At 44.8% G+C, this 14,204-nt stretch overlaps 1 protein-coding gene across 1 annotated transcript in view; it reads left to right on the top strand.

The window, feature by feature from the left end:
• The window catches only part of LOC8043965 (lysosomal aspartic protease), a 45,506-nt gene extending 34,900 nt beyond the window's left edge, over positions 1 to 10,606 (top strand). Inside the window, exons 7-9 of the mRNA XM_002416473.5 lie at positions 470 to 617; positions 2,247 to 2,345; positions 6,803 to 10,606. Coding sequence (XP_002416518.3) covers positions 470 to 617; positions 2,247 to 2,345; positions 6,803 to 6,973 — 418 coding nt within the window. The 3' untranslated portion in view covers positions 6,974 to 10,606. The remainder of the gene's footprint in view (positions 1 to 469; positions 618 to 2,246; positions 2,346 to 6,802) is intronic.
• The last annotated feature ends 3,598 nt before the right edge of the window (positions 10,607 to 14,204 follow it).

The following is a 14,204-nucleotide window of genomic DNA, read 5'->3' on the forward strand; positions in this document are numbered from 1 at the left end:
TATGCACGAAACATGTTTCCTTGGCACTCTTGAGGGTTTGTGGTAAGCATTGCAGTTGTTGTTTTTTTCTTATAGCGGGTCATTTTATTAGGAACTTTGTCCTTTCTTATGCAACGGCAGGCAGTTCTTGGATCTTTTGTTTCTTCCTCTAAGCTGTTTGAATGCGAACACCGAATGCCACCACCAACATTTAGTAGAGACCGCCATCGTGGAGGCAAAGCCAGCTGGCTCTGCATCTGCCCACCAATTGGTGCAGCGCTAGAACGTGGATCTGGCAACCGTGGGGTCATGGGTCCGATCTCCGTTGGGGCGCGTTTAGAATTTGGTTCTTCTCAATTTACCACTCTTTTGTACAGGTTGTCTTCTAAAGTAGGTGCTTCACCTTTTGGAACGGTTTTTGTTGGGTTCAGTTTCCCTGGGGGTCGCAGCCCTTAAACGCGTTAAGACTAAGGCTCCGAATGGGTTTCAGCATTGTGGTGAAGAACAGCTCGTTCAAGCTGTGTGCGGAGGGCTGCGAGGCCATTGCGGACACGGGCACCTCCCTCATGGCGGGGCCTTCCCTGGAGATCATGAAGCTGCAGAAGCTCATCGGGGCACTGCCTTTCTCCCACGGCCAGGTGAGGCCGACTCGGCTGCGCTCTCCCCGGGAACTGGAAAGTGAAGTTTGAGATCTCAATGTGACGAACCTCGACCTACGAAAGTCTGCAATTCCGTCTATCCTACTCCCATTGAAGACTATCTTCTTTCACGATTTAGCTTACCCAGTGGTGGCAAACGTCAGTTGAAAAACAAAAGGTATTCCTTAGATTGTCCGCCCTTAACGCATTAACAGTATTTCGTGCGTAGGTCAACCTGGTGCCTTGGTGTGCCTAGTCCACATGAACAACTTCTCGTACAAAGCACACTTTAACAAACGCCAGCTTTTTTAGCTGACCAAGGTCGTACTGAAAACTTTATTCACAAAATTCATTGCATCGCATCATAAAGAATGATCTAAAGAAAAATCTTAGTTTGTATCACGTAAAATTTCTACTTTTAAACAAGTATAATCTAAAAAATGTGGTACTAGTAGTTTTTGACTGACTGTACACAGCTATGAAGTCTATGCAACATACACTGAAACATAAAAAACAATTTTACGAGAAAGTTAATTACAAATGGATACTCTTTGCAAAGTTAACTCGAAGTGTGATATCTAAGCTTTTTGTTTCCATTCCAAGACAAACAGCACTATGCATTCTTCGGCACTTCAAAAAATTTTCAGATATATCAAATTCGGTCAGATATCTAAAATTCGGAAATTGAGAAACTGTATGTGAAAACACACATTAATTTTTTTTTTAGATGCATACATTTACTTTTTTTTAAAGCGAAGTTTAGATTGAACTTGAAACCATTTAGCAGAGCGTTTCTCCATACTGGTGCTCCTAGATTCCAGCTTGCATGAAAAGGAGTGAACATTTTTCCAGGACGTAATGGCTTTTCCAACACATAATGACCAGGCGTCCCGTTTTGCCTGGGACAGTCCCGTTCTAGAGGTTCATTTCTGTTGTCTAGTCTTTGTCGTCTAACGAAGCCTCGTGTCCCGTTTTTGTGTGAATGTGCATAGTAGTTGTAAAATCATGACTAAGCGAATGGAAGAAAACCGAATATTTACTTGTTACAGACATATTCAGTCGAAAATTCCCATTAGATTCCAATGGGAATTTCTAATTTGTACCAGTTAGGTTTTCGGACAACCATTTGGTCACCGCCAATGGGAATCAATGGGAACTGACCGGAACTATTTGGAACCCATTGGGGTTCCAAGAAAAATGAATCTCATTGGTGAGACCCATTGACCCGTGTGCGTCCAATTGGAACCCACTAAAACCAATTGCTTCCATTGGTATCCCAATTGGATTTCATGGGAATTTTTAGCCGGGTGAAGCTCTGAAGACAAACATGCTACGATACATACTGTTGTTGTATCTGCTAACGCATTTGGTTCACATAAATGTGTGCTTGGGAGACTCTTCCATATTACTGAATTTGGTATGCCTCGGTTGGCAACATTTCTTCCTCATTGTTAAAAAATGTAGAAGAAAAGCACTTCATTGTGTCCTGGAGGAACAACTTTGGAAAAATATGTGTTTAGGTTCTTGCGAAGACTCTTCCCAAGAACCTTTGCAAGAACGAGAGAAGTGTCTTTTTCTTCAGCAGGCTGAGCTAGGTGCGTGTACGCTCTACCGCATGTCACATTGCAGTACACCGTGCGCTGCCAAGACATTCACCAGCTGCCGGACATCAAGTTCCACATTGGCGGGCAGGAGTACGTGCTCACTGGCAGCGACTACGTCCTCAAGGTGGGGCTCTTGTCATCTGCGCTCATCGGTAATTTATGTCCATCTTCTGCGCCATTTATGTTTCCACCTCGCTTCTGGCGCCAAACGCATTTACGGGCTCGTTTGGCCATCGAAGCTTTACAAAAAAGTGTTGCGTGGGTTTCTTCGGTGCCCGCCAGGTGTGCTTACAAATAGCACTTTGTCCCTTGCCAGAAACATGATCCCGGGCCTCTCGCTCAAATTGGCCGCTGCAGTGTTGCGTTACGTCTCGGGACGGCGTGACACCTGGTAGGGCTCACGGGATCACCTAGGTTATACAATTACGTGACTGTTGTAGGTCTCAGGTGATCCACCAGAGTTACGCGATCACGTAACACGATCATGGAACACAATTTTGTGGGATGTCTGAGTGACAGGAGCATGTAGTGCGACTGAACGATGTTACGTTACCGCCACGCGAGCGTGTACGTCGTGTCAGATCGTCTGACGTTGCAGTTTAACGCGAAGAATGCGCAACTTGCCTCGATACTTTCTACAAAGATGCAGAATGTGCCATGCGTATGCTGCAGTTTTCCAGATCGGGTATTTTCTTTTTTTTTTTTATCGCAGTATTTTAGAAAGTTAAGTGGCAAGGTTTTGCTGCAATACAGTTCCTGCTTCGCTGCAACTAGGGTTTCGCGTTTTCGGTAGATGCCGACAAGCCCCGAGAAGTTACCCACGGGTCGATTAGATCAGTACCGAGGAAAACAGAAAAACGCCAAGTGGAGTTGTGTTTAAAAAAAAAAGTAAAAATAAAACCGATGTTTTTTGATGAGAAATTTTTTTCTATGGCTTTGTTTTGCGTTAACATTGCCCACGCCAAACCACGAGGTTGCTTCTTTCTAGGGAAACCCTTTTTATCATGTGTCCTGGTGTTTCCCAGTTTTATTGGTACCGGTATGTTTTCCAAGTATTCCAGGGACGCATATGTTCCCTGAAGACTGGGGAATATCACGGTGCGCATCTGGTTTTCTTCAGTGTGTGTCCCGACAAATGTTGATTTCTTGTCCAACACCGAAAAACACAAACTACACGTGAAAATTGAAGCCCCGATACAAAAAACATCTTTGAAGCGAAAGGAAATCAACCACTAAAGGACAGAACGCTAGTCATACCATAGCATCTTTAGCATGCATAACAATTAATTCCCGAGTGCCACACTTGAGTATACTGTCGAGACCGGTTATAACGAAGTCAACGGGAATTGGAAATCACTCAAAGGGAATGGGCAATCTGATCACTCGCTGTAGCCGCTATTTCGTTATAACCGACTTCGGTTATAACGAAGTGCAAAAAGGAATGGGAAATCGGGATCGCTTCGCTGTAGCCGCTATTTTGTTATAACCGACTTCGTTATAACCTTTTCTCGACAGTAGACCTTTCCACCCTTTTTCTTTTTCTTCTTGGGTCCCCACGTTCCCCCTTTTTTTTTTTCACTATCATTCTCCAGTCTTGTCATTTGAGATTACGGAATACATATCCCCGGAACCCCGAACTGACCTTGCAATATGCGGTTGGACCTTCCCTCATGAAGATGGTCTTTCTCTGATATGTAAAATAAAGAAAGGTTCGATCTTTTATCTCGAGCCACACAAGTCTGCCAAACACGACAATCTGGGGTGTCTCGCATTTTCAAAATCAGCGGAGGCAGAAGATGGAGGTGGGCTGGGCGAAGTAGAGATGGGCAGTCGGCCAGGCTGGTGGGCGGCAGAACCCTGGTGAGCACGAAACTTGCGAGCTCATCTATTCTCCCCGATTGAACTTAACTGTTATACTTGGAATGGAGAGCGTGCTGGTAAGGATGACATAAATATTGGGAAGAACGCAATTGTGTCTGTTCAGATCTGCTCAGTCTTTTCCGCCCGACGACGCAAAAACACGGGTGATGTTCTTGTCGTCCACATTTTCGCGTTGCCAGCCTCGTGCCTGCTACTCGAGAGGTAACTTTAGCGCTCCGCCACGCTTCGCACATTTTCCCCATTATTTATATTTTAATAGGGTTGTTGACTTACCTTTTTACCATGCATCAGTCCCTTTGTTAGTTTATTTTTAAGGAAACTATCGTCGGCGGTTACGGTTGTAGACAATGGCGTTCCTCGTCCCGCATGAGTGCAGTTGTTTCGCTGCCAAACGTGGCCAAATGCCCAACATGATCGTACAAAGCCGTTCGTAACAATGTTTCCAATTTAGGCTCAAGATCACTTGGTAGCTTTTAAAGTGGCCACAACACAAAATACATGTTTGCATCGCAAAATGAGCGAAAACTATGTGGCGCACCAACGCAACCTCAATCGCGCCAAAAGTGAAATCAATCCGGTCGAAGCCACTTTGGGGCAACGAGTGCATCGGCGTCTTCTGTCCGCCAGTCGGGTAACTATTGAGATGGGAGGGTGTATATCGGGGTGTGCTCTCGCGCAATTTCAGTTCCTCCCTCTTGCTCCCAAATGGGGCGTCAACTTTTTTTAGGTGTAGCGGCACGTACGAGCAAGCGACGAAAGAAACATTTTATCTCGCGGCGTCATTTTTTGATGGCAGAGGGAAACCTTTGTTCAGGTGATTTTTGCTTCGGTATGCTCCCCCGTTGGTGCAGAATGGCAAATCTGCGTTGTTCAACCCCGCGCTTCGTGGTGAATGCCAAGGTCCAAAATGTACAACACAAGGCTCAATGCCTTGCGTTGTAATGATCTTATAGGTATATTTAACCGCCTCTACAGTGGTCAGGGAATTTCACCTGAAATTGTCGGGGAAAACCTGAAAAAGTCGGGCAATTTCAAAATAATTTGCTGGACACCCTGGGTATCAGGAAGGAAGGCGCGGCAAGGCCGCTCGAAAGAGTCACCTCGGGGTGCGAGGTCGAGAATGCCACTGCATCGTATTGTGTCTCGGTAAGTACAGTGCCAGAAAAATTGTCTTTGATATAGATAAATATTCTTCACCCAGGCGAAAATTTGCAACTGGTTTATGGAGCAATTCCCAGTTGCAACTGGTCCCAGTTGGAGTTGGTCCCAGCTGGAATTGGTCCCAGTTACAACTGGTCCCAGTTGGAGTTGGTCCCAGTTACCGCTGGTACCAACTCCAGCAACAATGAAACACGGCACAAAATGGAAGGTTGACAAGACTATTGTCAAAAACTTGGAGAATGAAACTAAATAATAGGTTCGGTGACGTACACGCTCCGGGTTTAGCCACTTGCTTGCGACGGTTGAATCGCTTTTTCAGATGTAGTATTCATGAGATGAAGGAAGATCGGCTGCTGGCGTCTAGACGTCCTCAGCTTCTCTCCCCATCGCGTGAAGAAAGGTGCTCACCCGTGATCCCGCGTTGCGCAGGTGAAGTTCTGATCAGATGCGGTAGCGCTCCCGCCTTGCAATCTCTGTCACAACAGTCGAACATTTTTGAGGTAGACCTCCCGCCATTTTTGCCATTGTGCTCTCCGCGGCATTTTCTTTCGTCTGGTCTATGCGCGTCCGGTCTTTCCTGGGTGCCCTCCGATCGCTGAACTGCATCTTTCCATCCTCGAAGTTCACCGCCGCCACCATGGTGTGTGTACAGTTTGGTCCAAAGAAGTGCAGCTGTAGTTTTGACATTTTCAAAACGACGCCAACGTGGGCGATGGCGACCCTTTTCCACCGCGTCCGTCCGACTCCGGCGTCAGCATAGGCAGCGCCATCTGTCGACAGCACGTAGCACTATTCCGCACCAGCGTGCCACGGCGGCCGGCTAGCTCTGATTGGCCAAAAGATAAGTTTATTTATTAAAAGAAAAAAAAAAATACTGTAGGTGTTTAAATTAATGTTTTAATATATTTTAATGATGCACTAAATGTTCATTTAGGTGAACACATTTTGTCACTAATTATATTTTTCAATTGAAAAATTATTTAGTTAATTAAAATTTTATATTATTTTTATAAATATATAAATGTATCCAGTAATTAAAAATTTCCGTATTTGTATAAATCTAAAAATTTAGGCATTTTAGTTTTCTTCATTAGCAAAGGTCAATACACCCCAAGTCAAAATTGTTGCCTCGTGTGAACTGGGAACGGGAAAGGGCATTTGAAGTCCGACTGGGAATTGCTCCACCCAGTCACTTTCCTAACTGGTTCCAGTTCACTCCATTCCCAACTGGGAGTCGAACCAGTTGACTCCCAACTGGGTATGGTTCAAACCAGTTGACCCCTCAGCTGGTCCCAGTTGGACTCCTATTGGTCCCAGTTCATTCCCAGTCGGTATTAGTTAGTCCCAGTTGAAACCAGTTGAGGTGCCAACTGGTCCCAGTTAGAAATTTTTGCCTGGGTACCAAGACCAATATTTGCATTCGAAATGCTAAAAAAAAAAAAAAAAAAAAAACAGCCCGCGCTTGAAGGGCTTAAGGCACTTTTTTTTTGTTTTTGCCCGAATCTTGATGCCCCGTCGCTCGTCCCTGGTTGCCCGCAGATCACGCAGTTTGGCCGGATGATCTGCCTGTCCGGCTTTGTGGGGCTGGACATTCCGGAGCCCCGCGGACCGCTCTGGATCCTCGGGGACGTGTTCATCGGCCGCTACTACACCGTGTTTGACTACGGGGCCTCCAGGGTGGGCTTTGCCAAGGCCAGGGAGATCTACTGAGTGTCCCTCCAATTCGAAGGAGCCTGCCCGTGACGGGGGACTGGACCGATTGGGGTGTCTGTTCACATCTGCTCATCCTTTTCTTCCTGGTGACATTCTTGCTGCACAACCGGTAACTTTAGGGCAACCCCACGCTTTACACGTTGAGTCTTTCTAAAATTGACCGACGTAGGGGTTCCTAAGTAAGTTTCTAACTAGTTTAGAACCTTACACAATTGTTTTCACCAGTTAACCCTTTGACCGTCGTCACCGCACATATATGGCGGGGATTACACATTTGAAACTGCCCGCCTAAACACGCTTTGCGGGAGCTGTTTCTATTTGTTGTCTTTTGCGAACTAGTGTAAACATATTTGTGCGGTGTTTCACTTTGCCGGGGCTATTTATTGTTTTGAAATCGCGTGCGTGGAGTGTGCACGTGATACGCACGAGGCGGACTGGCGGTGGTAGCAATCGGAGTGCCAGCTTTTCTGATTCAGACTTTAAAAACGCTTCTCGGGGTTCGGAGAATGAGGGTGTAGCCTCCGACGGATCAGCCCTGTGAAGTACCTCCGGTCCGAATCTGACGCTCCTGGAATGTCGCTGCACCGGATGCGCCAAGAATATAAATCCAAGAAAGAGGACGATTTTTTGCCTTCAATATATCCATTTTAGGCTTCTAAATCTGAACAGCTTGCAAGCGCTGTATCTGTTCTCGCTACATAATTAAGAAAAAAAAAATGTCCATTGACCTTTTTTTATACTATTCCTTCGGAAACACAACTCGACTGCTGGGAGCTTGGGAAAAAACACTCTTCCTTCGAAAAGTTAATAAGTTAATCGGTCTATTTTAGTTAATTACCTAGTTCATTTTTTTATTTTTGTTTTTTTATCCTCGATGTCCACATTGGCTGGCAGTTTGTTCCCAAAATGAGTTTATATTTTTTCTCTACCACCCTAATGATGGGAATTTTTTTGTCTTTGCTGAAATGGCAGAAGCATACACTTTCCGTGATTGTGCCCTTATTTAAGGTAATTAAATGATCTACGATGGAGTACTGTGTTCCGAGCAGCTAGACTGGAATTTAGGAGGTCGCTGTTTCATGATCCAGAATATTCTACGCCTGCTGGTAATGAGCTCGCACCTTCAATGAGGCTGTATTTTAGTGGTGAAGTTTGCTTTGTAAAGTTTCAAGTCGTGGCTCTTTTCCTCCGCAAAATTATAACGTATTAATTCTGACTGGTACCTGCTCATTGATTTTGTCCCGCTTTATTTTTCTAAGTGATGTATTTCACGATTTGGCGCCATCTTCCGACGAGCAGCAAAGAGCCCAACTTTCGGCAACAGTCGACTTGCTGCTGCGGAACCCACCGTTGAAAAATACTCTTTTTATTTTTGTGAACCACGTAGTTGCACGTTGAAATTTCACGAGGATTTAATCTACCGCTAAAATACGTCTTGGATGTAAATTTCAGCTGGCTACATGCATCCGCTGATTTTAAAGCAAAAGCTTTAAGGAGGCCCGTGTCGCAGAAAAGTTAGCGTCGGTGGCGTGGGGCAGGAAAATCCTGGTTGGTCGATAGGGTCGTGACGTCGCATCCACACGACCTTGCGTAGGAATTCCAAACAACCCACAATGCTCACGTGACATCACACGTGGAATGAAAGTGATTAAAACATGACGTGCAAAGTAAAGGCTGCCGCATGTCCCAAATGGTTTCACTCGATAAAGTAATTCATTAAAGAAAAAAAGAATTTTATGCAGGATTTGAACCCACGACCCTTCGGGTGCTAGCCAGACACGCTACCAACTGGGACATGCAGACACGCACGGCTTGGGAACTAGCCGTGCAAGTGTGTCTATGGGTAGCTATAAATGTTCCGCCCTTAAAGGCGGAGCTTAAGTGTCCTCCCGTAATTTTCCAGCTTTTTTTATGGCGAGCTCTTCGATTCTGGACTCTCTATATACTTATCAGTCTCCATGGTACAAAGAGGATGTACCATGATAGCTCTCAGTTTGCTCGCATCCAGCAATAACTATGCAACTTCCACATTTTCTATTGGAAGTAAATATGACTTTATTCATGAACAATTTGCAATGAGCATTATTTTTAATAAAGCTTTTTGTGTACGGTCGTTTAGGCAGCTAGTCTATTCAATTAGTTTTGTTTGCATTGTGGTCTTTCTGAAAGCGAGCTTGCCGTTGCCCGTCTTTGCAATATTGCAGTGACTGCGGCAGTAATGTTGCCATGAAACTGGTTGTGGGGCAAAGATTCTCGTTGCTAGCTAAACCGAAGATCCTCGCTGAATATCGCCTCGACATAAATTGCAAAGTTTTTGCGTTGGCACAGAAGTAAAACTTTTATCGGAAAGAATTCAAGATTTAAGCGGATCAGGTAGGCTTTGCAGAGTTCTAAAATTGCATTGCGTTTGAGCAACGAGTAGTATAATTAAATGCTTACACCATCAAGATTATTTATTTACCGTAGTTTTTGTTTTTGTTTTCGCTGCAGAAAGCAAGCAACAGCTTGTCGAGGAGCGTGTGCATTTAACAAAAATATCAGTGTCAAAAGCCAGGGATTGTGCTGCTGCCATTTGAATATGTTAGACCTGCACCACATTGTAACTATTTCTTTTAATAGTTATAATCCTTGACCAGATCTTCTGGAAAAGCTTGGCAGTGGCACAAAAGATTGTAGTGTTTTAGAAGGTTGAACTCTACATTTAGCCTTTCCCACTTTAGCGAGCACTTTGTGGTCGAGTAATATGTAAAGTTTGGACGGCCATCAATTTTGAATGTAACTTATAGTGTGAATGTTTGTGTCTGTTTTATGACTGTGAAGTTCCTACTGATCTAACATGAAGGGTCACTCAGAAACCGATGGCACTTGCAATACTTGTTTTTGTGACAAGGCCCAAATATCTTGAACAAATTTGTCAAGAATTTTGCGGCGCATATTTCTCCCTAAAATGGAGAATGCCATAATATAGTCGCAGTCAGATGCACACCTGTCAAGTAAAGTATTAGATCTGTTTCAAAGATTTTTTTGTTTTCATTAAGTCTAACTCAGTATTGCGGGCCGGGCCGTGGTATCTCTTCTGTGCTACCAATATGCAACTAAATTTTCGGTTGCCTTAGTATCTTGGAAGCGGTGCTTGTTAGGTCCTGGACCCTTGTTCGGGTCCTCTGAAGAGGTGGTGACGGTAGCTTCGAAAGGCTTAGGTTCTCTGTGTTTTTAGGAGAAGAGAGGGGGACGGTCCTCCATTAAATGGGCTTAAAGACATTCTCTGGAGAGTGTTGCACTCACTCCTAAAGAACTCCTTTTTTTCTGAGCCATTGTGTGGACTGATAGAACCATCTTATAGCTACACATTTGTTCTCTTAAATCAGTGGTAGCCCCTAGATTTAAGTAAAAAATATAAAAATCTGATATGCTTAGCTAGATAAAGGTGTTTGAGCGCTGTGGTTATGGGATTGAAATGATAGTTGATTTCTTGTACTGTTGGTGCCAAACTTTTTATGGTCTTCATTTTTTCTCTGATTGCCGATGTCAACGCTTTGTGCTTTTTACTCTTAGTGAATGCATAGAGTAGTGTGGTTATGTTTCCTTGTGAAAGCAGAAATAAACGAGAGATTTTTGTTTGAGAATGCATTTTGAGGACTGCGAGCGGTGGTGTTTTCTTACAAGATCAGGACATAACGCTACAGCTTTTCCACACATGCTAGTTGTCACCCCAAGAACAACAAAAGTTTTGAGCTTACATTTTGCAAAGTATCTTACAAGATTTGTTCATCAGAAAAAAAAAAAGACTGCTTTCTTTATTTGAAATGTGTAGGTCTTGATGAAACAGCTATACCTGATCTTAAAAAGCACATGCGAGTATCACAATTGACCACATGTATGAACGCTCAGTGAGGAACCAAAGCTTTTTTTACTACCGTCATGTTTTCCAGTGCTGACGGACTGGAAAAAACTGGTGGACAATTAAGGGGAAATAATTTTTTTTTATCTGGCTGATATTCAGTGTATTGATGTATTTCTTAGTGACGATTTCAAATATGTACTTAGTTTTAAGGTAGCTTTACTAGATCTTGTGTTATTAAATTTGTAATTTTAATTCTGTCCTCCTTACGGGTCGTTAGCGTAAAATTCTTCGGAACATATTAGAAATTTTTATAGAATTGCATAAACCAACCTGTTTTGTGCGGTGATGCTATTTTAAGCCTGATTTAATGACATTACATTAGGTAAAAACATTTGCAATCAAGTTGCACAAAATGGGAGACTGTATCTTTTTGAGACAAATTAATTGAAATTATTCTATAACATATGAAGCAACAAAAATATCATCACCGCACAAGACGTGTCTTAGTGAATGCATTTCTACAAGAATTTCTGATATATTCTGAAGAATTTTATGTTAATGACCTGTAAGGAGACCTAGGTAATTAAAGTTACAAATTTATTGATAACTGAGGATCTAGTGAAGCTACCTGAAAACTAACTGCATATTTGAGATCCCAACTGAAAAATACATCAGTATGCTAAATTCCAGCACAACAATTGAACAATAAAGGGGACCCTTAAGTCAAGAAAATGAACTAAACAGGTCCCTCATCTCTTGAGGTTGTTTTCATTAACAATGTAGGATTGCGTCCCAAATGAAGAATGCAACTTTTGTGACTGTGTGAAGTAAAGAGTGCCGTGCCATGGTAGAAGGCAGCAGAGGCGGCCAGCTGCCAAACGGGCACGTGCGCCGGGTGAATTGCGATCTGGTCCCCTTTTCCTTTAGAACTGGAGCAGCGTTCATCCCTGCAGGCGGGAGAGCAAAGTTCTTCCCTCGTCTGCGTAGCAGTGTGACGGCTCTGAATCGAGTGGATGGAGCTCAGTAAGCCAGGACAGTCAACTCGCCATCCTGATTTTTATGAATCCCTCCCATTTGACCCCACCACTGCGTATCAACAGACAATAAGCAATACTGTTAGGTGTGCATAAACGGTTTTATTTACGAGGCCGACTTTGGCCGCGTACAAGAGTCGAAGGTAGAGAACGGAATGGTGAAGAGTAAGTCCCTCCATGTCCGCCTACTGGAGGATGGCGCTGCTGCCGCTCACAGTTGCCCAATCTGCTGCATACAGAACAAATACCTTCAAACAGGCGATTAGTACCAAGGCCCTTCGCATCTCGTCCAATTGTCAGAACACCGCTTAACCCCATTGTTTACCCAGTGGCGTCACCAGGGGAGGTGTCGCGGCGGGCCACCGTCTTAGGTGCCGCCGACCCTAGTGACGCCTCTTCCTTTGGCCCAAAATCCACAAAACTGGCTGCTCTGGTCGACCGATCGTCTTTGCTCTCTCTTGTCGCACGTTTCCTCTTTTATAGACTCAATCCTCCAACCCCAGGTTCAGAACTTGCATCGCTGCATTAAGGGGGCACATCCACCAACGCCCCCATCACTACTATATGCCCCCAATTCCGATGCTCTGCTTTTCACCATGGACATCGCTTCTGTATCAGTTCCCCACCATGATGGCATGCCTGCTCTCCCTCCTGACCTTGATCAACGACCGACCCCCAACACCCCCTCCCACACTATCGTCCGCCTTGCCAAACTCCTCCTCTCTCTTGCCTTCCAATAGCCATTTTTACGGACAAAAATGTGGTGTCGCCATGGGCACTACGATGGGCCCCTCCTTTGCTAGCCCTTTGTGCGCTTCGGTGACAAGTCCCTCTTCAACACACTCCGCTGTCCCCATTCCGACTTTAGACGCTATATCAATAACATCCTTGGTCTTGACCTGCCACATGCGGTCAGTTCCTTCGACAGCTAGAAAGCACACAGCCCTCTCAGCAATTAACCTCCTGTCTCTACATCTGTCCTCACCGCCTCTATCGACAACAACCTCTTTAGAACGTCTATTCTTTACAAGGCTACCGACTCGCGCGGCTACCTTCACTACTCTTCTCGCCGCCCAAAATACCAAATCTACTCCATCGCGTTTTCACAATTTTTCCGCATCCTTTCCAGTGACGATGACTATTTTCATAATTGTGGCCCCCACAAGGCTTGCCTTCTGCGGTGCCACGGCTCTCCCGAGTCGAAATAAATATCATTATCACATTGTTTCTGGACCGGGGATACCCCCCATTCTTGACAAGGCATTAGACCGTGTTTCCCACATTCTCCCACTTTGACGCCCTTTCCTCTCCGCCCAGACCCAAAAAGCCCATCAACCCTCTTTTCCTGACATATCGCCCTTCTCTCCCTCAACTCGCCCATTGCGCACTTGAGCAGAGCAAACACTATCCAGCATTCGCCGAGTTTTTCCCAAACCCTTCACCTGTTGCTAACTATAGAGCCTTATACCTGCAAGCATGTCTCTCCTCTTCCCCCCTATTTCAAATACAAATTTCCCGATAACGGTACCTGCAAATCTGCTAACATCGCTTACGTAATTTTCTGCACCGCATGCCCCGACACTTTTTATATTGGTGAAACCGACTGCAAGCCCCATGAACGTTTCCGTGAGCACCACCGCCTCATAACTTTGAAGCTCACTAACAAAGTACAGCACGTACACTATCGTTTTGGCCCCCTTTGGGCGGTCCGCATAAATCGGGTTCTTAACGTATCGCACTAGGATTTACTACAGAGGCGCGCAAAGGTGCTTGAAGCTTTCACTAAAATTGTGGAAATATTGGTTCGCCTGAGTAAATCACGAAAAATCGAACTATGTTGAAGTGAAACGCGCCTGCGGGCTTCTAGCTTTCCCACAGTGCTCAAAATTTATAGGGTCAAGCACACTCCCAGGCTGTTTGCTTTTCTACAGTATACAATACACTCCGTGCGGGAACTATAGAGGGCGCTTTAAAAAACTCGCGTAGCGCCGCTAGCGGAGTAGCTGGCGTTTGACAGCGAGGCGCGCTCAGCAGCCTGCGGCGCCTTTTCGCTTGCGAACCTGTGGCGGCGGAAGCGAGCACGGACGGAGCTTTTGCTTTTTGAGCCGATAAGTTGAGGGTGACATTGCATGAGTGCTGGGGCAGATTTAAGAAGGTCATTTAGCTGTTCTCCGCTTCTTATATATTGAGTTTGAGTCGTTATTAGGGGTAATTTCCTTAGTTGCGGTCTAAAAAGGGGTTTGAGCAATTTTCCAAAAAGCAAGACGGCCGCCACCATAATTGCTCTCATTGGGAAATTTGTTTCGCTCGCCGCTGTAAACGTAGGACTGCTGGGACGATGATATTTGGA

The sequence above is a fragment of the Ixodes scapularis genome, unplaced genomic scaffold (assembly GCF_016920785.2).
Source record: "Ixodes scapularis isolate PalLabHiFi unplaced genomic scaffold, ASM1692078v2 PGA_scaffold7__128_contigs__length_106722199, whole genome shotgun sequence".
Taxonomy (NCBI): Eukaryota; Metazoa; Arthropoda; class Arachnida; order Ixodida; family Ixodidae; genus Ixodes; species Ixodes scapularis.